This window comes from Phacochoerus africanus, chromosome 7, assembly GCF_016906955.1.
Source record: "Phacochoerus africanus isolate WHEZ1 chromosome 7, ROS_Pafr_v1, whole genome shotgun sequence".
In the NCBI taxonomy this organism is placed as follows: Eukaryota; Metazoa; Chordata; class Mammalia; order Artiodactyla; family Suidae; genus Phacochoerus; species Phacochoerus africanus.
The window spans coordinates 91,253,253-91,279,100 of NC_062550.1; the positions used below are offsets into that span (position 1 = coordinate 91,253,253).

General features: G+C 42.4%; 1 protein-coding gene across 1 annotated transcript in view; it reads left to right on the plus strand.

The window, feature by feature from the left end:
• Positions 1 to 25,848, plus strand: part of LTA4H (leukotriene A4 hydrolase) — a 31,795-nt gene that overhangs the window by 513 nt on the left and 5,434 nt on the right. The window contains 15 exon segments of the mRNA XM_047788238.1: positions 6,079 to 6,209; positions 7,778 to 7,800; positions 7,803 to 7,897; positions 10,124 to 10,192; positions 12,139 to 12,243; positions 13,746 to 13,798; positions 17,050 to 17,122; positions 17,383 to 17,523; positions 18,575 to 18,598; positions 19,597 to 19,667; positions 20,111 to 20,222; positions 20,784 to 20,928; positions 22,181 to 22,284; positions 22,713 to 22,783; positions 24,724 to 24,778. Of these exon segments, the coding sequence (XP_047644194.1) occupies positions 6,079 to 6,209; positions 7,778 to 7,800; positions 7,803 to 7,897; positions 10,124 to 10,192; positions 12,139 to 12,243; positions 13,746 to 13,798; positions 17,050 to 17,122; positions 17,383 to 17,523; positions 18,575 to 18,598; positions 19,597 to 19,667; positions 20,111 to 20,222; positions 20,784 to 20,928; positions 22,181 to 22,284; positions 22,713 to 22,783; positions 24,724 to 24,778 (1,272 nt within the window).

The window sequence follows — 25,848 nt, forward strand, 5'->3', positions numbered from 1 at the left end:
CCTCACTCCCTATGTTTACCAATCTCCTTTTACACCCTTGTCTCCAAAGCCCCGTTCCCAGTCCCTGGACACATGCTCGTGCCCACTCCACGCCCCACTCCTCACCCAGCGCTCAAGTTTCATCTTAGCACGAACCCCCTCTCCCACCCCCCATAAGACTAGTTCCCAGCGCCAATGCCTCTTGTCCTCTCCCGGTTTCCTGGGCCTGCAGCCCGGAACACCCTCCTTAGGCCCCTGATTGCTTCCAATTCCCCCGCACCTTCCTCAGTACACGGTCTCAGCCAAGTCTCAGACCCTGTATTCTGCTGATGCTCAGTCCCCCTTTTTCTCCCAGGCCCCTTATTTCCGCCCAGAGTTCTGCAGATAAAACCTATCGCCGTCTTCCCTCACTCTCCAGCCAGTTCTCAAACGCCCTCGAATTCCCAGCCCTGCTTCCATGCTTCCAGTCTCTGCTTTCAGACTCCACGTGCAGCTCTTTCTCTCTGGGTTCATAGTTCTTCCTGCCTTTGATTCTTATCACCCTTCCCGTCCAATAATTTAAGGATGGGTGAGACATTGAAGTTCTCTAAGAATGTCTCATTATAATTTATTAATAGTTGGTTCCAAGAAGCAAGTAATATTGCGCTTCTTAGAAAATATGGGCGTCTACAAGCTCTCTAGCCACTCGAATGATGACAAACTTGCTTAGATTTGTGGAATATTATTAAATTATTTTATCTGCACAACATAACCTGTTTTCAGTGTTCTTACTCAAATTGTCTGGTATTATTTGGATTGTATCTTCCACCTGAGGAATTTCATAGATAAGCATTTTAGAAATAAGAGGAACAAGACAAGACTAGCCACACTGTAGTGGTGTAGTGTAGTGATAGCTACTAAAACCCAGCAATAAGCAATCAGATAAGGTTATGTTGTGGGCTGGACGGCTGGATATCAGTGGGGTCAATTCACTGGTCATAAGAATAAGTTTCGATAAGAGTTGGTGGTTTTTTTCCTGCTTGAGCAATAGGCCTGTATTTTGAGTCATTAATATGAACTAATACAGCCCATAACTTTCTTACTCTTGGTGCTTTAACATTTTGCTAGACTGATTCTGATGTAAAAAATAGGTTGACTCCTCTATGCATTGATGAGTAGTCACTAGAAGTACTGTAAGGAAAAAAAAATAAAAGCTTTATAAGCAAAACGATAACTATTTTTCTATAGGTTGTACTTTGGTCTGTTTGAAGTGCCAAGCTATGGTTCATTGCAGGCGGCTGTCCTCAGGCAGGACCTGCGGAACTGAGGTCCTGTTTCAGTGCAATCTCTCCTTTTAGTAAAAGCAAGTGAATTTTGAGTTTGTCACTGCTTAATATGACCTTGCGCTGTCGCTTGTTTTGTAAAAGTAAAAGCTTTACCTCTATTCCATGAGTAAGCAAGAGTCAGGATGCTTACCTTTTGAAGGAAAGGTACCCTTAGTGCCCCAGTCTAAAAACCTGCCCATTGTTTTCGCATTCCCCACATCTCAAGAGCAGATTTTAAAATTGTGATTTCTAGTTGTCCCATCTGTTTCGTACATTAGAGTGAAATAATAGTCATGTTAGATTTTAGGCAAGGTAAGCTAGCTACAGTTCAGGTACATCTGTTTGTAACTGTTTGCTTACTTGTAATAACCTGAAGCCAAGAGTTTAGTTTTATTTATTCAGAGTTTTTTCCTTCCTCCACTGGATCATGGGCTCTTGGAGGTAGGGGCTATGTATCCTGGCCCTTTGTATCTCAAGTTCTGAGTGGAGCTCCTGGCATACAGAAGAGACTCCAGAGTTTAAGGAATTGATGGATGAATTGCGTTAGCATGCAGTGCCTGAGCTTGATGTGGGCTGCACTGAGAACAGTGCTCACTGTATCTTAAAGGTAAGGGGGCATTTTCTCACCACCACCAACAGAAAGGACCCAGGGCCAGCATTGGATGAGGACACCGTGCATTTTTTTCCTGTCCATGCTTGGGGTCCATGATGCGGGGGAATGTTGAAGGAGCTCTGTTAGGGTGAATTCCCAGCTTTTCTAAAACTCCCTTGAAAGTTTTGGGTTATTTATACTGAAGTTAGGATGTCATTTGTGGTTTAACTTTCAAGCATTTGTGTCTTTATTGGAAATTTTCAGTTCTTTAGGGTTCTTTCAGTTGGTAGCGCAAGGAAGTTGTAATGTCTTGGCCAAGATCGTAGATACTATTAAGCAGCAGAAGCCAGGAATCCAATACAGATCTTTCCGACTCTGCAAACTCTCAGGTCTGCACTAAGTAAATGGTGGAGCTGAGGATCAAATCAAGGTGTCGCTTTGGTTCTCGTTTTGTTTTTAACACAGAGCCTCTTCATCCTTTCAGTATAGCTCCCTGCCAATAACGTAAATAGAGGCGTAATAATGGGGCATCAAGCTTTTTAATTTAAACCCTGCTTTGTTGCAGAAAGAATTTGAGACGGCTGAAAATAACATAGGCAGTATGATAAGGTTGAAAATAATTAAAGAATTTGGAGGAAGAGAGAATACGCATGGGGGAGGGGAGGAAACCACGTGGCCTAAAGCCCAAGACCCATAAAAAGAAGTAGATCCTGAAGTTAAGGTGGAGCTTTGCAACAGCCTGTGCAAAAGAGAAGCAGTCACACACGCCACGGCAACTGGTCAGCGGCTTAGAAGTGTAATTCTTTTGGGGGGTGTTATTTAAGGAGGGTGTTATTATTTACTATAAAGTAAATTTTATCCTCAGTAACCTCCTGCCAGGGCTGTTTCTTTTAACTGTATATGGGTATCTTGGCCTTACACATAGTTGGTGCTCAATAAATAATTATTGAAAAGTACTAATTCCAACCTGTCCGCTCTCCAGTTTCCTTTGCTTTTTTTTTTTCTTATTGCTATTCTTGTTGTGAGCCACACGGGAAGTCCTCTCATTGCTATTCTTGATCAATTGCTTAATAGCATTTATCAGTGCGATTTGAAGGTGAATTTCCTAAGTCATTTGGGCATGATAGCTGAGGGTAGGACTTCAGATCAACAGCTTAAACTTGCAGTTTCTATTTTCTCCCGGTCCAGGACTTGCTTCATGCATTAATTGGCACCTACTGTTTCTCTGACATAGTGTTCAACCCTGGGAATGCAAGCCTAACTAACATTCTCTCTTTTTTGAAGAACCCTCAGTCTAATAAACCATTATAATGTGGTACAGTAAGTGCTACAGAAAAGAGCTGGGCCGACTGCTGTAACAAACAGAGGATATGAAAAAAGCTTCACAAAAAAGAGTTATAACAATAACCTGAGTCTTCTGATTCTAAACAGATTGGATAAGTCTAGGCAATACAGAAAATAGAATATGTTCCACTGGGAAATGACCCAAATAAGTCATCCTTATGGTTATAAGAAGAGTGTAAACATAAGTTGTTTATACACGTGAGATAGTCCAATCAAGTTTTTACCATAAATCAGATGGTCAGAAATAGGTACTAGAATATGAAGGGACAAAGGAGTAACTTCACTATTCTGAAGATATAAAATCTAATATTTCTGGAATATGCAAGTGCCAGAGATAAATCAGTTCTAATTTAGAGTAAGGGCAACAGTTGAGGCACCTCCCCTGAAAGAGAGAACCTGAAAAAAATAAATGCCCATTGGGAAGGAAACAGTGATGCTCATAACAAACTTGGCTGCTTTTTTTTTTTTTTTTTTAATGTCTTTTTGCCTTTTCTAGGGCCGCACCCGAGGCATTTGGAGGTTCCCAGGCTAGGGGTCCAATCGGAGCTGTAGCCGCTGGCCTACAGCACAGCCACAGAAATGCCAGATCTGAGCCGTGTCTGCGACCTACTCCACAGCTCACAGCAATGCTAGATCCTTAACCCACTGAGCAAGGCCAGGGATCGAACCTCATGGTTCCTAGTCGGATTCGTTAACCAATAAGCCACGATGAGAACTCCTGTCTGCTTTTTATAAAAAAGAAAAAGAAAGTAGAGAAAGGTTAAACCAAGATGGAAATTTCTTTCCAACCAAAAATTGTTGACTTCTGAGAGATAAGAATAAAACTGATAAAATTTCCTGAGCTTCTCACCCACAGGTAACTGATATAAAAGAGGCGACCGGAAAGTGGCTGTTTCTTGGCAGTCTTAACTATGCTATTCCAGGCCAGATTTCAAGGGAAAGATGCCAGAAGTAGGAAGATTAGATAATGGCAGTTCTTTTTTTCTTTCTTCCTTTTTTTTTTTTGTCTCTTTAGGGCTGCTCTTGCAGCATATGGAAGTTCCCAGGCTAGGGGTCGAATTGGAGCTGTAGCTGCCAGCCTATCCCACAGCCACAGCAATGCAGGATCCAAGCCTCATCTGCAACCTACACCACAGCTCATGGCAATGCCAGATCCTTCACCCACTGAGCAAGGCCAGGGATCGAACCTGAGTCCTCGTGCATACTAGGTGGGTTCATAACCGCTGAGCCCCAATGGGAACTCCGATAATGACAATTCTAATAGTCCAGGGCCTGACCTGGTCGTATGGGGATAGTCTAAAAGAAGAACTTGTTAACTGGCCATGCAGGATCGGGAAGTGGGATCAGTTGTGGATTATTTGAATGTTTTAAACCTTAGCTATAAGGTGAGGAGTCCCACCAATGGATGAGAGGCATCAGGGGAGAGAGCCGACTTCAGAGACATAATGGTTAGCCTTGGTTTTAGAATTTCTAGAAGCCTGTTCAATATGGGGTGATCGTTCCTGTGGAAATACCAAGCAGGCAATTAAAGATATCTGCTGACGTCCTGGGCAGAGGATACGACTGAGAAATAGATGAGGAGTCATCTGCACGGAGGTTCTAGGGAAAGACGGGGGCATGAACGCGAGCTAGGGCATGGAGAATACGGTACGAAAATCAAAAGGCCGAGGCCAGCACACGGGGATACATCCCTACTGAGGAGTTAGGAGGGGGAGGAAAAATGCATTGGCCAAGCAGCACGGATGTGTGAACGTGAGCCAAGGAGGGGGCTTCAAACAGATGGTGTGGTTCCTTAGGGCTATGAGTGGACAAAGATCAAAGTTACTAAACAGAAAAGACCTGTTGGTCCAGAGAACAGCCTTTTCAGGGGCAGAGGAGCGAGAAGCCGTAAGGAGAGACGGATGAGGAAGTGGACACAGCAGCCATAGGTTGCCCTTGGAGTTTAAGAAAGGAAGGAGAAAAATAGAATCGTTATCAGAGTGGGCAGAAGGATTGGGTGAAGTTTTAAAAATAATATAGCAGGCTGGGAGTTCCCGTCGTGGCTCCGTGGTTAACGAATCCAACTAGGAACCACGAGGTCACGGGTTCGATCCCTGGCCTTGCTCAGTGGGTTAAGGATCCGGTGTTGCTGTGAGCTATGGTGTAGGTTGCAGACCCGGCTCGGATCCAGCGTTGCTGTGGCTGCGACATGGGCCGGGACAGCTGTAGCTCCCATTAGACCCCTCGCCTGGGAACCTCCATATGCCTTGAGGGCAGCCCTAGAAAAAGACAAATAAAAATAAAAATAACATAGCAGCCTGGTTTAGGTTGTTTGGAAACAGTCTTGGGGCACAGGAAGATTGAAGATCCTAGAAAATGAGATTGGTTGATCGTTAATGAAAGGGTATGGTTTCTAGGGCTCAGATAGAAGATTCTTGGGATGGAAAATACTCAGGCACTTGCTTTGGGCACTTCCTGCCCAGAGCATCTGTCCCTAATCTGCCTTGGCAAGTAGATATGTTCTCCCAAATGAATTTTCTTCGTAGCAGAGACGTCTTGGGAGACAGAAGCTGAGGCATTTCAATTTAGATCTGACTTTTACTTAGAGCCAGACATTTGTGTGACTATCCCAGAATTACCTAACAAAACATACACGTAACTCTTAGAACCCCCAATGTTTTGGACCCTTCATAGAGTCCCATGAATTGGGACCTGTGCGACCTTTCAACTCCTTGAATTCCTGTATTTCACTGTGTCTCTGACTCTCCCTAAGCAGCTAGTTCTACTCTGCAATCATTGAAGCCAGCCTCTAACTAATAGAATTTTCCCTGGGACATAAAATGATTTTCTTATCATGTAAAAATATTAATTTAATTCTAGACTCTGGATACAAAGGACCTTACAATAGAAAAAGTGGTCGTCAACGGACAAGAAGTCAAATACACCCTCGGAGAAAGACAAAGCTACAAAGGATCCCCCATGGAGATCTCGCTTCCTATTGCTCTGTGCAAGTACGAAGGTTATTCCGTCTCTCTATGTTTGCATTTAATTGAGACTTTTTTCATTCTCTATTTTTACCTGTGTGTATGTGGTAGACTGACGCTTATACTGAAAATGACATGTTCCTAAGATGCTGAAGAAATTCATTCTGTGCAATACTCAAGAATAGGACTTTCAAGAACTGTTACTTCGTTGCTCATTGTTTTACGAATATCTCGGGTGATGGTGAGAACGTGCTGTCTGAAGGAGGCATTTCAGGATCACCCGGGAGGCTTTTACAAGCTGCACAGTTTTCACCTCCTCCCCCGAGGCCAGCCACTTTTATTGATAGAATAACAGCAATGACAAACATAAAACCATTTCTACATACCAATCCTGATATAAGGGCTTTACATGTATTCTTTCATCAAATCCTTATAGTAACCCACTGTGGTATGATCTACATTTTATAGATGAGCAAAGGGAACCTCAGAGAAATAAGTAATTAATTTAAGCCGGAATTGTCATTTTCAGAGTCTACCCCCACACCTTGATATACTGGGGAGAGAAAGAAAGGGGGAAAACCATTGACCTAGAATAAGGTCAGTCTGCCCCCACCTGTCTGTCAGTGGCCAGTATTTTCATGCCTGCTCTTCCCATTTAAGGAAAAAAAAAAAAAAGGAAAGACACGTAATTTGTGAGATATGTCATTAGCCATATTCTACAGTGAAACAACTGTAGCAAAGGGAGTTCAAATAAGCTGCCCAAATTCACAGCACCAGTCAGTGGTAGTTAGAATTCAAACACAAGCACGACCGCTGGTCTCCACGGCTCTTGCTAGTTCCTGATCAACAGTGCTGCTCGATCTACCTGGGGGAAGGACCAGTTTTTGTTCATTCCAATCTGCCACATTGTAAAAGGCAATAAAAAATTGAATTACTAGGAAGAAGAGATTAAATACAGCACTTTTTTTTTTTTTATGGCTGTACCTGTGGCACATGGAATTTCCTGGGCCAGGGACTGAATCCAAGCCACAGCTGCAACTTACACCACAGCCGCGGCAACGCCAGATCCTTTAACCCACTGCACGAGGCTGAGCATTGAACCGGCTCCTCTGCATCGGCCTGAGCTGCTGTAGTTGGCTTCTTAACCCACGGCGACATAGCGGGAACTCCACAGAATGTATTTCTTATCATTAGGTTCAACAGACTAAAACTTTACTCCCACGTTCTTAACTTACCTTGTCCAGTAACTAGTTTGCAGACTAGCACTCCCCGATGTTTCGTCCTGGCACCCACCGGGGTGGCAGTTGAAGTTTCAAAATCATTTCTTCTACTTTCCCACTACTGTAAAAGAGTAAATGATATCACAGAAAAAAAAAAAAAAGTGAGGTATTCAGCTGATACTAGTTCCTATTACATCGTCATAAGCAGTTACCATGTAGGGAAAAGGACCCACCGCCTTGCTAACATGCCTAGAAGGTACTCTCAATTGGTAATGAGAGCTTGTAAAATATTATTTATATTATTGGTGCATGAATTATGAATTCAGATGTTAGATTGAATTATACTCTACTCATGCCTTTGTTCCCTTCATCCAGAAATCAAGAAATTGTTATAGAAATTTCTTTGAGACGTCTCCAAAATCTTCTGCTCTTCAGTGGCTCACTCCTGAACAAACTTCTGGGAAGGAACACCCCTATCTCTTTAGTCAGTGCCAGGTAAAAAGACTTGGAATTACCTTATTATTCCCACCTCATGCAGCTGAATGAGGCAAAGTGGACCGTGGTCATATGGTTACATAGGTCTTACCTGAGCAAGAATTTTTATTTTATCTTATGTTATAAAAACTCCATATATTTTCATTTACATTGCTCACTTATTAACACATTTGAATATTACTTTTAAAAAGAAACTTCCTTTAATTTGAAAACATGTCTACCTAGATTGGACTGTCTGGGTCAATTTCATATTCATACCCTCAGTCCCTGGCATAGAACTTGGCATAGAGTGGGCACTCAATAAATGGTCATAAAACGAAAGGAAAACAATCATAAAACAAAATATACACTTGTTATGAAAACTGCTAACAGTAAAGAGAAAGTGAAAGATCAGATTTCCTAATCTTTAGACACCATTGCTCAAAGGTAACCACTGAGTTGGTGTGTAGCCTTTCTGGATGTTTCTAGTACATTTACAACTGTATATATCATGTAAATGTATTGAGTGTGCCTTTAAATGATATGATTTAAACTAGATCTGTTTTCTGTTTAAAAACTAAGAATAAATAACCACATAATTAGAGATAATCTGTCACAAAGATAAAAAGCTATCAAACTCTTTTGTAAAAGAAAAAAGTCAGTTCTTTTAGTAATCAAATAGTTTGCAATGAAAGGAACTCACTTCATTAAACACTGACTATATTTCCAAGCATTGTGTTAGGTACTTTGCATATTTAATCCTTTTATTATTCCTGTGTGATAGATATTATGGTAGATTCACATTTGAAAGCAAATCTGTCGAAATGAATTAGACATATTTGCTCTCTGTTGCCAAGTGAAATGGTCTTTTAAATCTAAGAAACCCAGAATTCACTAATCTGGAAGCAATACCACATTCTAAGCAAGAATGTACTGATCATGCACTCTCTGTCTCTTATCTGATTTTCATCAGTAATACTTATGGAATGTCCATAAACTAAACTTGGCAAGAATTGCAAGACTTGTGAGTCTTAAGAATGTGAATTTTGAACATCTCATTCTATTTCTCATTGGAAATAGTTTTTGAAATAGAGGAAAGAGATTTCAGTTAAATTAAGAAATGATTGCAGTTGATAGGAAGCATGTAGCCATGATTTTGTTTGATCAGTTTGCTTATGGCTGTTCTGCACACATGTTTTCCTAGATTTGGTTTTATCCAATGAAATACATATAACCCCCTGGGCATTGCTGAGTCACATGACCAGGGACCATGAAGAAACTCTAGAGGCATGGTCTTAGAACCTTGTTTTGGGAGAGAGAAGCAAGTGGCTCTTCTGGTTCTAGTTAATCCATCTAGAGGTCATTTGAGATCCCATGTCTTTGGAGATCCGAAGTGGAAAGAGCTGAAGGAAGTTTGCAGAGGCATGAACTATACCTGATAACAACTTCAGAAAGAGATGCTAGTATCACTGTTCCTTTAAGCTCAGTAGACTGTCTCAGTGAAGCTAGGATTCCTTGCTCACCACCAATAGATGCAGACTTATCTGTAAATAGGTCAGGATATAAAATCATAGCTACTCTAGTCATCTTCTCGATGGAACCAGTGTTTATGACAGATTGATGTGTCAGCAAAGAAACGCTTTACATATAATGTGAATGAATATGTCTAGATGGTGTTGAGACTTTTCTTTCTCCCTCCTTGTCTCCCTAGTGTTTCCTTTGAAAGTTTGCTACAAGATCAAAACGTCAAGATTCTAGCAACATTTACCAAGTATTCTTCAGACCACTGGCACCAATTTAGATATTAATAATTAACCAGAGAAAAATGTGTTTCATGTTGATATAAGTATGAGAATTCACACAGGTTTCTTTATTGCAGGTCTTCCAGAGCCTCCAGAAGCTAATGTTCCTAGTGACTCTTCCAGACAGGGATGTAATAGGCCATGGTTCTCAAAGTTACCTCACCGGAGAGCCCTTTTTTCTCAGGGTTCCTAACAGCTCCTCACTAGACACTACTGTTACTTAGAAGTCATTGCTTAATATTGCTTCATGGACTGTTAAAATGCAAAATCAGATTTCTTTGTCCACAGATCTGCTTTTGCTACTTTAAAAGAATTGAAGAAATATGAGACATTTTATTTTTAAAAAGAATGTCTAAGAACAATGCTTCAATTTTAATGGTTTCTTAATGACTTGATTTATGAGACAAGGAAATAGGGGTTTCTTTTGTTCTACTCCCCCTCCTAGGCCATCCACTGCAGAGCAATTCTTCCTTGCCAGGACACTCCTTCTGTGAAATTAACCTACAGTGCAGAGGTAAATATCACTGCAATTATTATCTGAATTAAATGATCCAACAGGTATTCTGATAGGGATTACATTGAATCTCTAGATTGGTTTGGATGGTATGGACATTTTAACAATATTAATTCTTGCAATCCATGAACATGGGATATCTTTCCCAAATGATCCATATAAGTAAATGTGGTATAAATGATAAGCAGAGGTAATAACAGAATTTTATAGCTAGAGGTATTTTGCTTAGTTAAATTCTACCTGAAATATGTAAAAAAAGAGGCTATAGACCTCCGTTTTAAGGGCAGTTTCAAATATAAGTGTTAAAAAAAAGGAAGTGAGTATCATTTTGATTTTAAAAGGAATTCAGAATTCTGGACCTGAAGACAAGAATTTGGGGACAACTCTTTTTAACTTGAAACAACTGGCTTTTGTAGGCATAAAGTTTCTATAAATGCAATATCTATCTAGGTATCCTAATGGGCATATATTGCAGGCTTCTCTGTATACTTTTCCAACTTATTCTTGCTGTAGGTCCTGCTAATCCCATAGGAAAGGGTGAACTATAATTAATAAATAAATACAATCCCAGAGGCTAAACTTACAAGCAAATAGAACTGAGGATCAACCTATATTTATGGGGCCTTCTTGATTCCGAGATCTCCTCACAACCAAACCACCCCTAGCATAGTGCTGTAGAAAACCACACTTGGAAGCCACGAATCCCATGTTCTGGACTCTTTCCCACCACTTAATAACCGCATGACCTTGGCAAGTCTTATAACCTCACGACCTCAGTTATCTCATTTGTGTAACATATCACTGCCTAAATGAATGGAGGAAGCGGAACCAGATTATTTCTGAATGCTTTTTAGCTCCAGCATCTATGGTTGCTGCAGCACTGGTTCTGGAGCCCATCTCAGTAATAGATTTGAGGACTGGGCCATGCAGAAAGAACATGGGGGCCTAGCACTGTGGGCATGGATGCTCGCTAAATCATCAATGCTCAGGGGATGGTCCTTTAATCAGCATTCATTAGAAGTAAAACTTTCAGAATCTTGGAGCTAGTGTCCATGTTTAAGTGACCATATGGTTTGCCCCGTAAGGATCTTTCCCATACAGATTTCCAGAGGAAATTATTTCACATCTCTCAGCAAGAAGTTTAAGTTCCTCATACTCATGACCCTTAAAAAGTAGACTTTGTAACGCCAGGCTTATGTTTTAAATACAAAATTGGGAGTGACTGTCGTGGCACGGCAGAAACAAATCCCACTAGTAACCATGAGGTTGCAAGTTCCATCTCTGACCTCGCTCAGTGGGTTAAGGATCCAGCCTTGCCGTGAGCTGTGGTGTAGGTTGCAGACATGGCTTGGATCTGGCATTGCTGTGGCTGTGGTGTAGGCCAGCAGCTATAGCTCTGATTTGACCCCTAGCCTGGGAACCTCCATATGCCGAAGGTGCAGCCCTCAAAAAAGACAAAGACAAAAAAAATTAAAAAATAAAATTGCTCAGAATTGTATTCTCTGTTGTAAAGGGAGCATAGCATCCTTTTGAGTCTCTTCTGGAGGTGTGGAGGGTGCACGGGTGGTGGCTGTCTGTGCTAGCCTTGGCGCTGGGCTCTTCATTTGTATTATTTATTCCTTGCAACATTCCTATGAAGTATGATCCTCATTTGATGGGGAAACTGAGGCTCAGGGATTAGATGCCCAGGTCCATGCAGTTAGTAAGTGGAGGAGCTGGGATTTTCATCAGTTTCTACTAAATGCTCTTAATATGGATGGATGGATGTTTCACATACACTTTTAAAGAAGCCAGTTTTACATATTGCTAATTCTCTTTATAAAACTTGAGAAATACGAATGTATTGAGTTCATAGTCTGTTGTATCAATAGTCAACAAGGGGGGAAAGAGTTATTTTACATAGAACCTTTTATTTCTAACTGGCAATGACTCTTCCTCTCAATTAGGTGTCTGTCCCTAAAGAACTGGTGGCACTTATGAGTGCCATTCGTGATGGAGAAGCGCCCGACCCAGAAGACTCGAGCAGGAAAATATACAGATTCAGCCAAAAAGTAAGATCTTAGCGTGTAAATGTGTGTTTTAGTTGTTGGTGAACTACAAGTAGCTTTTACCCATCCGGAGACTAAAATGGCTTTTCAAGTACTTCCGAATTTTTGTTTGTTTTAATTGTATGGCCGCACCCACGGCAAATGGAAGTTCCTGGGCCAGGGATTGCATCCAGGACACAGCCACGACAACACTGGATCCTTTAACCCACTGTGCTGGGCTGGGGATGGAACCCAAACCTCCACAGCAACCTGAGCCATTGCAGTCAGGTTCTTAACCCACTGTCCCACAGCAGCAGCTCCAATGATTCAGAATTTAGAAAGCAGCTTCTGCTTTTTGTTCTTTGCATTTCTTTTTCTTTTGTGTTTTCGAAATACCTGGTTCCGCTCCCAGCATCAGTATTGAAGAAAGAGGTTGCTGGAGAGGCATCGTGAGTGATGGAAAATGATCCGTTCCCCCCATCCCGTCAGTGGCAGGCTTCCTGTTTCTAAGTTACAGGCTGACCTGCGCTAGTTCCAGCGCGTGGGCATGTGGTGGTGTAGTATTTACAAGTGGAAGAGCTGTCTTAGGCTGAATAGCAATCTGTGGCAGTCCTTTCAGTTAAAATTCCCATGTAGCTGGTAATTTGACTTGTATCTTTGACCTTAAATCATAGTATGTCTGTATGTTTATGCTTTTTAAATCATCCTCCTTAACAGAACCTGTAATTGTGCCACTGTGGACAGTTTTACCCCCACCCTAGTTTCCCGGAGTCGAAGCTCCCAGACCTTCAGCATCCTTTTGACTGCTGGGTTATTTTGTATGTCTCTCGAATATACCAGGAGTGGTTTTTTTGTTTTGTTTTGTTTTGTTTTTGTCTTTTTGCCTTTTCTAGGGCCACACCCATGGCAAACGGAGGATCCCAGGCTAGGGGTCAGATCAGAGCTGTAGCTGCTGGCCTACACCACAGCCACAGCAACGCGGGATCCGAGCCGCGTCTGCAACCTACACCACAGCTCATGGCAACACTAGGTCCTTAACCCACTGAGCAAGGCCAGGGACCACACCCGCAACCTCGTGGTTCCTAGTCGGATTCGTTAACCACTGTGCCACGACGGGAACTTCCAGGAGTGGTTTTTTGAATTAAAACATGTTTTTAATTCAAGAGAAAATGACAGCACACATAAGAGAAAAACACAGTTGCCTTCTTACGTGTTAATTTTTGTGAAATGCTGAAAATGGACCTTGTAAATACTCTGTGCAATCATGTTTTTCACATTTCAGAAGTTTTCCTTCCTACTGCGATAAAAGAGAAATAGACGTTTTGAAATGTTTTTACTTCACAATTTTAAACTATTTGACCCTCAAAAATGAGAAAGATTTGAGAAGTATAAGAGGAAAGTAATCTACACTAATGTTTAGAAATTTGAAAGGGAATTTACTTACTTTTGATTACAAAATATCTTATCCTGTAACGTTTTTAAACACTGATTCAAGCATGCTGTGTGTGTTTTGTTTGCCCCTTTAGGTTCCGATCCCCTGCTACTTGATTGCTTTAGTCGTTGGAGCCTTAGAAAGCAGGTGAGCTTTTGAATGAAGTTGGAGGTTTATGAAAAGATTAAGCCTTCGGTGCCTTGAACCTCTGTCAGGACTAACTGGTAGACCATTCGTGTGTTTCTCAAGGTAGCAAGCTGACTCTAGAAACCTTCAAATCGAATCTGTACCAGTCACCCCTTAGATTTTCCAAGTATTGGAGAACAAGCAGGCTCTTACCTTTAGTTAGAGATCTGGAGCCTAAAAGAAGTTTGAACGCGTCACTTCTCCTAACCTCCATTTCCCCGTCCTTGAAATTACACTACCACCCCTTCCTACCTCATTGGGTGGCTATGGGAAACAAATGCAATCAACAATTTGAAAACACTTGGAAGCCTGTAAATATTACAGAAATACAAGATATTTATGAAGATTTTACCAGCAGCCAGAGTGCCCTTCTTTCTTAACCTCTTGGGTTTTTTTTGTTTTTTTGTTTGTTTGTTTTTTGCTTTTTAGGGCCATACTTATGGCACATAGAGGTTCCCAGGCTAGGGGTCAAACCGGAGCTGAAGCTACTGGCCACAGCCACAGCCACAGCCACACTGGATCTGAGCCGTGTCTGCGACCTACACCACAGCTCAGGGCAACACCAGATCCTTAACCCACTGAGTAAGGCCAGGGATTGAGTCTGTGTCCTCATGGATGCTAGTCAGATTTGTTAACCGCTGAGCCACGACGGGAACTTCCCTCTCTTGATTGTTCTTATTTCAAACAACTGAAAATTAAGAAAGGCTGTAGCAGTCCCATTCTTCAGATTGCCCAAAATGTGGGCATAGCGAGCAAGTCAGCGAACTCAATCAAACTCAGGTTGTAGCTCCAGCAGTTAACCAACGACTCCTCGGGCAGCTCACCTCTCAGAGACTATCTCCTTCCCCGGAAAACGAGGAATCATCGTATGTACTTCGAGGGAGTTTTGTGAGGATTAATAGACCTGACATATGTTAATCCTCACAAAACATGTGTTAGGCCTGGCCTGTGGGAGGCCCTCACTGCGTGACAATGATGACAGTGGCCCCAGCAGCAATGATCAGGTGTCATTTAGGTACCAGCCCCAATGCATTATCCCGTTGAATCCTCACAACTCTGTGGAATGGATACAATTTTTTTTTTTTTCTCATTTTACCAGTAAAGAAATTGGTGTTCAGTATGGATTTTTTTTTTTTTTTTGTCTTTTTAGGGCTGCACCCTCAGCCTATGGAAGTTCCCAGGCTAGGGTGTTGAATCACAGCTACAGCGGCCTACACCACAGCCACAGCAATACCAGATCTGATCCGAGCCTCGTCTGTGACCTACACCACAGCTCATGGCAACGCTGGATCCTTAACCCACTGAGCGAGGGCCAGGGATCGAACCCACAACCTCATGGTGCCTAGTCGGGTTCGTTTCCACTGCGCCACAAGGGAACTCCAGATGCTCAGTATGTTTAAATAACCAGCTCAGAGTCACAGTGCTAGGAAATGTCAGAGCCAGGACGCACTCCTAACCCATCTAACGTTAGCGCCTATGCTCCGCTATCTAGAGTGGCTGCCTCGAAACACATGAGGCTTGAGATACTCAGTAAGCGTAAAACACATGCTGAATTCGAAAGACTTGATATGAAAGAAAAGCAGGCAAAATATTTCACTAATAATCCTTTATGCCGAGTACGTATTGAAATGATAGTATTTTAGATATATTGGGTTACACAAAATATATTAGAATTAATTTCATTTGCTTCATGTTGCCTCTCTTAAAAAATGTGGCCACTAGACAGTTTACAGTTGCACGTGTGGCTCCCATTTGTGGCTCTCATCCATTTATGTTGGGAGCCACTGGTCACCGCTTCTCCTCACTGGTCTACAGACCAGTGGCTTTGGCATCACCTGGGAGCTGGACAGAAATGCAAATCCTTGGGTCCTATCCCAGACCTACTAAATCAAAACTGGTATTTGAACAAGCTCCCTAGATAATTGGTATACAAATTAAAGTTTGAAAAACACTTCCCTATAATCCACTGCCTCTCAGGGGTAGGATATCAAGGCAAAGTCTTAGGGTTTGGCACTGCATACAATTTTTAAGATAAATTTTTTTTTTTTTTTGCTTTTTTAGGGCCGTACTCACAGCATATGGGGGTTCTCAGGCTAGGGGTCAAATCAGAGCTACAGCTGCTGACCTACACCACAGCTACAGCAACGCCAGATCCTTAACCCACTGAGCAAGGCCAGGGATGGAACCCGCAACCTCATCGTTCCTAGTCGGGTTCATTGACCACTGAGCCATGATGGGAACCCCAAAATGAAATTTACAGAAAAAAAAAAAAGACAAAATTGACCATCTTAAACCATTTTTTAAATGTATAGTTCAATAGTCACTAGTGTTAAGTATATTCACCTCATTGTGAAATAATAGCTCCAGAACTTTTTCTTTTTTTTTTTCTTTTTTTTTTTTTTTTGCTTCTTAGGGCGCACCTGCAGTGTTTGGAGGTTCCCAGGCTAGGGGTCGAATCGGAGCGGCAGCTGCTGACCCACACCACAGCTCAGGGCGAGGCCAGATCCCCGACCCACTGAACAAGACCAGGGATCAAACCCACAACCTCATGCTTACTAGTCAGATTCATTTCTGCTGCGCCACAACGGGCACTCCTCCAGGACTTTTTCATCTTAGAAAACAGAAACTGGGTGCCACTTAAACAACAGCTCCCATTTCCACCTCCCTCCAGCTGCTAGTATCCGCTGTTCTACTTCCTTTTTCTCTGAATTTGACTGCTTTCGCTACCTTGTCCTTTTGTAACTGGCATATTTCACTCTGCATAATGTCCTCAAGTTTCTTCCACGTTATATCTTGGGACGGGATTTCCTTCTTGTTCTGTTTGTTTCTTCTTTTATAAAAGTGTTTACCCTCGAAGTGCATAACAGAGTTTACATGACCCCTGTTCTGGAATACTCTCTTACTAGGCCACGATTGGGTTTCTCTGGCTGTAAGATCCATAAAGGTCTTAGCAGAGCCAGTAAGCTAACCTTGGGGGGCGTGTCACATCTCAGTTTTCACTTGGCCAGACGTGCAGAGAGGCAGATTTATGATGCGGGTACAGCAGGAGGTCAGTACCTCCGAGAAGCCATTTAGCCCCACCACCTCCCCATAAGCACAGGGTAAGGCACACGCCTTCTGGAAGGATTTGGGTATAATATTTAAATCTTTCCCAGAACCAGGTGAGTAATTTGCCTTGAATTTCGTTTTGATCGAGCCTTTTCATTTTGCAGGCAAATTGGCCCAAGAACGTTGGTGTGGTCTGAGAAAGAGCAGGTGGAAAAGTGTGCTTACGAATTTTCCGAGGTTGGTCATAAAGTTGCCCCTTGCAATAATTGTGGGAGACCAGAGATTTAAGAGTTTGAATATGAAATGTGATGTTTTCAAATAATGGGATAAAAGAATCGAATAATATATCTTATGTGCATTTGCGGTTGATGAATTTTTTGGAATCATTTTCATTTAAAATAAACATTAACTGATAGCCTTCATAGAAAGCAAAGTACACTTTTAAGAAATTATGGCCGTAATGAAGACATGTAAATATATCTGCATTAATTTTCCAGACTGAATCCATGCTTAAAATTGCAGAAGATCTAGGAGGCCCCTATGTTTGGGGTCAGTATGACCTATTGGTCCTGCCACCATCCTTCCCTTACGGTGGCATGGAAAATCCTTGCCTCACTTTTGTAACTCCTACTCTGCTGGTAAGTGTAAAGATTTCTTCATTTAAAGTTGACTTGTCCCCAAACATAAGCCTAGATGTGAAGAACCGTAGACTCCTAAGAATATATTCTAGAACATCTTTTCTCTTATTTATGTACCCTTTGTTTCTGAATGTATTGCTTATTGTGGTATTATCATCTCATATGTCTAAAGAAAATAATTTGGCCCTTTGGGTCATTTTTTCAGCAGTAAAAAGAGAATAAATTCTCCGTGGTGTGTCCTAGACATTAGTGCCAATGAAAGTTCACCTGATTTACAGAATATTCACTTTTATACAATGATGAGAGTTGGAGATAGTTGGAAGAAAATAGTCTTGCCGCCAAAATAAAATTAAAATGAGAAATTAACATGATAGGTTCAAAGCCTACGGGGAACCCGTTTTCTTCACCAGTTGTTCAGGCATTTGGGGGTGCTGGGGGAGGGGTGTTGTGTCACAATCCATTGATGAATTATGTATCCAGACAGAGAAACTCTAGCGTTTACACTTGGCATATAGATCCTGGCGAAACACAAACACAACTCAGTTTACCATGACCAGGCAAAGATTAGCCCACTGGGTAGCTGTATTTTTTCTGCCTCTGTCGGCTGCTTCACATCCTTCCTAGAACCAGGTGAGTAATGGATTAGAAGTAAATAAATAAACCAAAGCACCCCATTGGAGACATAGGCTACTCCAGACTTTTCTTAACTATCCTGCTGGTAACAAAGAGCAGAAAAGTACGTAAGGATAAACAGGAGTGGATATGAAGAATGGGAAGAGGAAATACGCTTTCTGGAAGTTCGAGCCAAGGACACTTGCTCTTCCAGTACTGGAACAAGTCCCAAGAATAGGGAGAGGAAGAATGATGCTGTCTTTTAGTCCTCTCTTGCTGTTTCATTTCATCCATTCATGTCCCTTTTGAACTCTTTGGAGTAAGGAGGACACACAGTGGACCACAAGTGCCAGAATACTACGTCTTGACATAGGCAGTCTTTTAGGGGCAATCTATACTCTGATTACTGAAATACTAAGGTAACTTTCTTCTTTTGTAGGCAGGTGACAAGTCTCTCTCTAATGTAAGTTACACTTTATTATCATAGTTTTACCCTTAAGAGATTATTAAGTCAACTGATTTTAAAATATCCATTGTATTATATTGAAGACATGGTTATAAGAGAACTTGGAGATTCTTGTGGCGAGACGTTATTACATTATCAATTAGATTTAATGGATTTAAGGACAGTTTATGGTTTAATCTCTTCTTATGTCTATGCATTTTTTTTTTTTTGTCTTTTTAGGGCAGCTCCTCAGCATGTGGAAGATCCTAGACTAGGGGTTAAATTGGAGCTGCAGCTGCCAGCCTATGCCACAGCCACAGCACCACCAGATCCCAGCCATGTCTGCGACCTACATCAAAGCTCACAGCAGTGCCAGGTCCTCAACCCACTGAGCAAGGCCAGGGATTAAACCCACGTCCTCATGGATACTAGTTGGGTTTGTTACCACTGAGCCACAATGGGAACTCCATTTACGAAATGTTTTTAATGGAGTGATGTACCATATTTTTTTTTGTCTTTTTGCCTTTTCTAGGGCCACACCCATGGCATACGGAGGATCCCAGGCTAAGGGTCGAATTGGAGCTGTAGCCACCAGCCTACGCCACAGCCACAGCAACGAGGGATCCAAGCCGCATCTGCAACCTACACTACAGCTCACGGCAACGCCGGATCCTTAACCCACTAAACAAGGCCAGGGATCGAACCTTCAACCTCTTGGTTCCTAGTAGGATTCGTTAACCACTGCGCCACAATGGGAACTCCCCATATAATATCTTTTAAATAATAGTATTTTGTGTCTAATTATTTTAACTATGCTATACTTTTTATACTTTTTAAATTGTTTGCTAAATTGTGATTTTTTTTTTTTTTTGCTAAATTATGGAATTCCTGAATATCTCAACCAATCTTTAAAAAAATTAAATGTGGAACTAGGAAAACTAGAATGCTTAGATAATGAGTTATTTGAGGTTGAGATCATCAGTTTCACCACCAGTCACTTCCACTATTTCCTTTAGGTTATTGCACATGAAATCTCTCATAGTTGGACGGGAAATCTGGTGACCAACAAAACTTGGGATCACTTTTGGTAAGATGTACTGTTTCTTTGTTGGTTCTTGTTATTAATTAACTTCTTATCTTCCACCACTCTGTACCTGTGTACATCTTGTTTTTCTTTGTCATCATCTCTTTGATAGACGGGCATTTTTTTTTAATGGGGTCATACTTGTCGCAACGTCAGGTAGAATGGAGATTTTCCATTGATACTTGCTATGTTTAGTTCCCGGCACGGTAACATTTGAATCCACGAACACAGGAAACCATGGCTTAATTTCCCCTGCTGCCATGCTCTGGGCTGGGCTTCTGAATCAAAGGCAAGGAAGCAACCTAAGCAGTCCGCTTAGACTGGAGTATTCGTGCTTTACAATTGCTTTGCTCTGTGGATACGCCAAACAGAAGCTGTCGTGTTGATTCAAATGCCTTTTTCTCTCAGCTGTATCAGTGTTTTTATTTCTTACATTTTTTTTTCAGGTTAAATGAAGGGCATACCGTGTACTTGGAACGCCACATTTGTGGACGATTGTTTGGTGAAAAGTTCAGACATTTTCATGCTTTGGGAGGATGGGGAGAACTGCAGAACTCGGTAAATGAGTCATACTTTTAAAAGCATCCCTCCCACGTTGTGTAGGTGTTCCAAACTCAGCTGGGAAAGCAGCATCACCAAGTAGCAACAAGAAAGGCATTGTTGGGCGGGGGGGGCGGTCAAGCAGATCCTGGGTGATGGTCCACTGTTAACACGTTAGTCTTTGTCCTTGTCAAGTCCTTTCCTGACTAGTAGGATCCATGGGTCTTTGCAATGAGTAGAGTCAGTCAGTTACTGTTTGAATTTTATTTGGTGCATTTATGTCATTTTTAAGTGCTCTCCTCTGAGAGCTGAATTTGCAGACCAGGCGTTGACACATTTTTTCTCATCTTTTGTAAGAATAAAGCCTGTTATTGGGCAAGAAATATCACGGAACCTTCCGCTACTAGCCTTTCCAGAAACGTATGCGAACATCCTACCATTTCCAGTCTCTAACTTTGTGTAAATTCCCTATTCTCTAAAGTTAGGCAATGGAGTGCTCCAACACTTCCTCACTCGCTTGTTCGCCTGGTGGTAGCCAGTCTTCATGTTTGAACCCTCCTCGGATTTTGTGTCTCGCAGGTAAAGACTTTTGGGGAGACCCACCCTTTCACCAAGCTTGTGGTTGATCTGACGAATGTGGACCCGGACGTCGCATATTCCTCAGTTCCCTACGAGAAGGGCTTTGCTTTACTCTTTTACCTTGAGCAGCTTCTTGGAGGACCAGGCAAGTGGTTGGCATTTTCTGATTTTTCCCTTTGAGGGGAATAGAATTTTTAACTATTGTTTTTGCTCCATTATTTATTTCTACCGGTTCATTCTGTAGCGGCTGAAGGGATCTGTACCATGTTCTGATGTTACTTTTCTGCTTAAAATCTTAAATAACCCCTGAGTGCTAAATTATGCGGCATAACAAAAAAATAACTCTTCGGGATCTGAAAATTAGGAAAATAGTATGTGCTTGTTGAAAACACTTTGATGGTGTGGAAGTTTAGAGGGTAGTAGGTGAGAGACCCTCCGTTTGGTGTGTATGGCTCCAGATCTTTTTCTAAGTTTAAATGAACACATATAAATTATATATATATAGTTATATAAAAAGTTATTTTAATTATAAAAAACAGATCAGGCTATATATTTGTTCCACATTTGTTTTTTATTTTTTATTTTTATTTGTCTTTTTGCCATTTTCTTGGGCCACTCCCGCAGCATATGGAGGTTCCCAGGCTAGGGGTCTAATCGGAGCTGTAGCCACTGGCCTACACCAGAGCCACAGCAATGCAGGATCCGAGCCGCGTCTGCAACCTACACCACAGCTCACGGCAACACTGGATCCTGAACCCACTGAGCAAGGACAGGGATCGAACCCGCAACCTCATCGTTCCTAGTCGGATTCGTTAACCACTGAGCCACGCCGGGAACTCCCACCACATTCGTTTTTTAATTCACCAGTGTTTCATATACATCCTTCCATGTCAGAGCTTACAAACTCACGCTTTTTAATGCTGTCGTAGTATTTCATCATACAGATGTGCCGAGGCTATGTAACTTTCCCCGTTGATGGATGTTTAAAAGTGCTCTCTTTTGTCTTTGGACTTTGAAGGCCCCCCTCCCCTGGATCCATCTGTCTGGCCAATATGATTTTCCTCCTTTCTAGTCATACAAAGATCGTTGCTTTTAGAACTTGTGTCATGTGTTTCTTTTCTGTGTCTTGCATCATCCCCTTACCTCTCATTAGGATTTCTCCTCTCGCTTCCACCAAATTACATGTGTTCTTCAAGGTCCAGCTCAAGTCCTGCCTCTGTTTTTGAACATTTTGACATTCTTTTATTCTTAAACCCTCATGGGTTTCCTCCTCTCTGCATGTTCTAACGCTTTGGTACAGTGAGAGGCACCAAGAAGCGTGTTACGTTTATATGTTGCTGCTTTTCCATTAATTGACTTTTTTTTCTCTCTCTCTTCTTCTTTTTAAAAACTCACAGAGGTTTTTCTAGGATTCTTAAAGGCTTATGTCGAGAAATTTTCCTACAAGAGCATAACGACCGATGACTGGAAGGAGTTCCTGTATTCCCACTTTAAAGATAAGGTTGGGTTTTAAAAGCTTTGTTGTTTTTCCTGCCCCAAATATCTTTATTTACTGGCGAGTTGTTCAGCTGATTTGAATTACTTCATAGTAGTACTGGTCTAGAATATCAGACTCAATCTTTCCTTGAATGTTTTCCTACTTGAAATGTGACCTCAGCAACATGCACTAATGTGTAGAACTTTCCCATTTCAAAGCAATCCGCAAGAGATGTTGCGGAAATGAATGCTGTGTGTGCGCTGAATTTTCCTATTTTAAGTAGTTAACAGAGCGCTATTGATTACGTTTATTTCGGGAAAGAGCGTTAGAAATTGTATGAAATGTCTCTGTAGACAGGATTATAGACCTGAGGACCGAAAAGTCTGTTTTCGATTTCTTTTTCAATAGCAAAGATTGTTTTGCAGCAAACGAGGTGTCCCTTCTGTTCCCAGGTTGATCTTCTCAATCAAGTCGACTGGAGCGCCTGGCTCTACTCTCCCGGGCTGCCCCCTGTGAAGCCCAAGTAAGAAATGCCCTGCGAATGCTCTCCCTGGCATCCTCCTAAATCCTGGCGCTCCCCAAAATAGCTGAAAGGCTTTGATGCCTTCCTGAGGCTGTTGACTAGTTTGCCCTGAGAGTCGAATTCTTAGGGCGTTAGACTCTGAACTCTGAGGTCGAAAGACTCACTTCCATGACAGTGGCATGGTCACTGCACATTATTAGTTCCACTCATTGCAGGTGGTTTTTGAGGGTCTCCTTTCTGCACGAGGAGGACGAGCTGTATGGAAAAGAGTAAGACAGCGCCCTTCCCTCGAAAACCTTAACCCAGAAGGCTCACTTTCGTCGTTACCACCGTGTCGGAAGCGACCAACCCCGCTTCCAGAGGAGGCACCTTAGGCTTAGCTCGGGGTCCAGAGTCTTGCCGAAGGTGGCACAGCAAGTAGGGAGCTGAGATTCAAACCCTGGTTAGGAGGTGTAAACCCTCCCTCGTACTGCCTTTGAAACGAAACCCGTCCTCACGTCAGGAGCCTGAAGCCCCGTTTGCCAGCCGTCGCGTGAGGACACTGACTTCTTGGTGCTGCAGCCTCCACCCTGAGTACTCGCCCCAGTTAGGTCCCGTCTCGGCCCAAGATCCGCTTCTTCACGGAAGCATCCCTTGACCTCGCCCACCAGGTCAAGCCTCCCATCTCGGGTTCCTCGGAGCTGTGTTCCACCCCTTCACGCCCAGCCTTTGCCATAGTCGGAACCTGAGATTTATGTGTGTGATTCTCACGTCTCTGTCCTTCACACACTGAAGCAACAGGAACACAGGGCTCCTACCTGGTTCGCCCATCACTTTTCTTAGGCCCTTGCCCTCGCCCCGGGCTAATCCTTATTTTTTTTTTAATTTTTTATTTTTTCTCTGTATAATGAGAAGGAAGTTGCAGGCACCAAGAAACAGACCAGCCAAAGGTTTTTTTTTTTTTTTTTTTTCATATGAAATGGGTGCTAAGTCGTGTTCTAGTCCAAGGGGATTTACTGCCTGAGCAGGCCGGGACCTCTGATCCCACTGCCTTGAAGGCAAAGCAGAAAAGGCTCTGTCCGCAGCCCGACTGCTTCATGAAGATGAAATGGCAGCTGATTCAAAGAAGGTCGCTTCTTTGACCCCTTTATTATCTTCCCAGGGCCCAAAGTCTCTGGAAGCAAATTCAGTGATAACGTCTAATCAGCAATGTACCTCAGTTTGGGCCCCTTGGGGCAGGCACACCCCTGATCTCTAGAAGAAACCTTTCACAGCCCGCAAGCGTGATTTATGGACAAAGGGATATTTTACAAGAATTCTGCACACACCCACACGGTCTCTTCCATGGCCGCAAAATGTATGATTTGTCATCTAAGTTGAAAACACACAAATCTTAGCGTTAACTTGCTTTGTGTAATAGACTTTGTTGATTCTGCTTTCTTCTGAAAAGAGAGGAGCAAAATCACCTGATTTCAGAGTCGCCCGAGGGTGTCCTGTGACGCTATTATTTCCCCATCATCTAGAGCAATGCTCGCCACATAGCAGTTGCTCAGCGATCTACTGGATCTTTAGGTGGTTGGAATGACGGAATGTAAAATCCACGAGAGCAAGGACTGTGGCGTTTACCATATTGTTCTCAGAGCCTGGACCTGCTCCTGCCGTCCAGCAAACTAAACATGCCCAACTCAGTCCCAGCTCCTTCAGCACGTGTTGGTCTTTGCTGAGATGTTTTGGCCTTCTCTCCAAAGAATAATCCAGTGTTTCCTTCCTTTGGGATCCATCTGGATTGACACCAGTGATATTTAAGTCAAGTAGAAGACTTCCTATTTCCATCACCCTGGAGTTCTTTATTTTCAAAGAACTTTGAAATTTAAGTATGTTCTGCCCCTTCAAACAGCACTGATCCAAAAGCATGTCCCTTTAAATAAAATTTAATCTTGAATATTTTTTCATCTTTGCAGTTATGATATGACCCTGACCAACGCTTGCATTGCCTTAAGTCAAAGGTGGATCACTGTGAGTAGCAATGAATGAGTTGTGACTCATTTTTGAATTGTACAGATAGGCTTCTACTCAATGAAACAGGGGAGCAGTGCTTTACTTATAACTCATGTATTTGGGGAGTTCCCGTCGTGGCTCAGTGGTTAACGAATCCGACTAGAAACCATGAGGTTGCGGGTTCAATCCCTGTCCTTGCTCAGTGGGTTAAGGATCCAGCATTGCCGTGAGCTGTGGTGTAGGTTGCAGAGGTGGCTCAGATCCTGCGTTGCTGTGGCTGTGGGGTAGGCCAGTGGCTCCAGCTCTGATTCGACCCCTAGCCTGGGAACCTCCATATGCCGCAGGAGCGGCCCAAGAAATGGCAAAAAGACAAAAAAAAAAAAAACTCACGTATTTGGAAAAACTATTCGTAAGTCAAAATTATACCATATCAGCCCCCGACATGTAAAGAGTTAGTTTTGAGGAGAGAAACAAATGGATGAAGATGGTATTCGTTCTGGTTTTTCTTGATCTTAAAAGAGAAAGGGGCAGGGGATTGTAGGCCTCTTGGCGGAGAGTAGGTAATTTTGGGGAAGGACCAGGGGACTCTTAGAAGAGCAGATGGGGGGTATGAGAGGTTGTAACAGAGTCTGCCTGGGCGTGGAGAACAAGACAGGAGTAGAAAGCTCCAGGTGTTGGAAACACCCACTAAGAGCCAGAAGAAGGACGTGAAACCAAGTCAGGAGTTAGGCAGCTCAGGAGAATGGAACAGGAGACCAAGGGAAAAGAGATTCTAATTTTAAATAACATATAAACATCTTTTGGAGATCCTCATAACATCATAACAAAGTCAAAGCGTTACTAACTTTTAGGTCTAAGTTCAAGGGGGTTTTTTGGGGGGGGAGAAAATGCAAAATCTAGCAGCTTCTGTCGGAGGAGTGGGCTGGTCATGCACATACGTACCTCCTCTGCCCACCTTGCCCTCCATGCAACCATGACCATGAATTTTGGTTTCTCATTCCCGTGCTTTTTTTGTGTTTTGCCACCAATGAATATATCCTCACTAGAAAGCTTAAATTTGCAAAATTTTTTAGCAGAGAATGAGATCT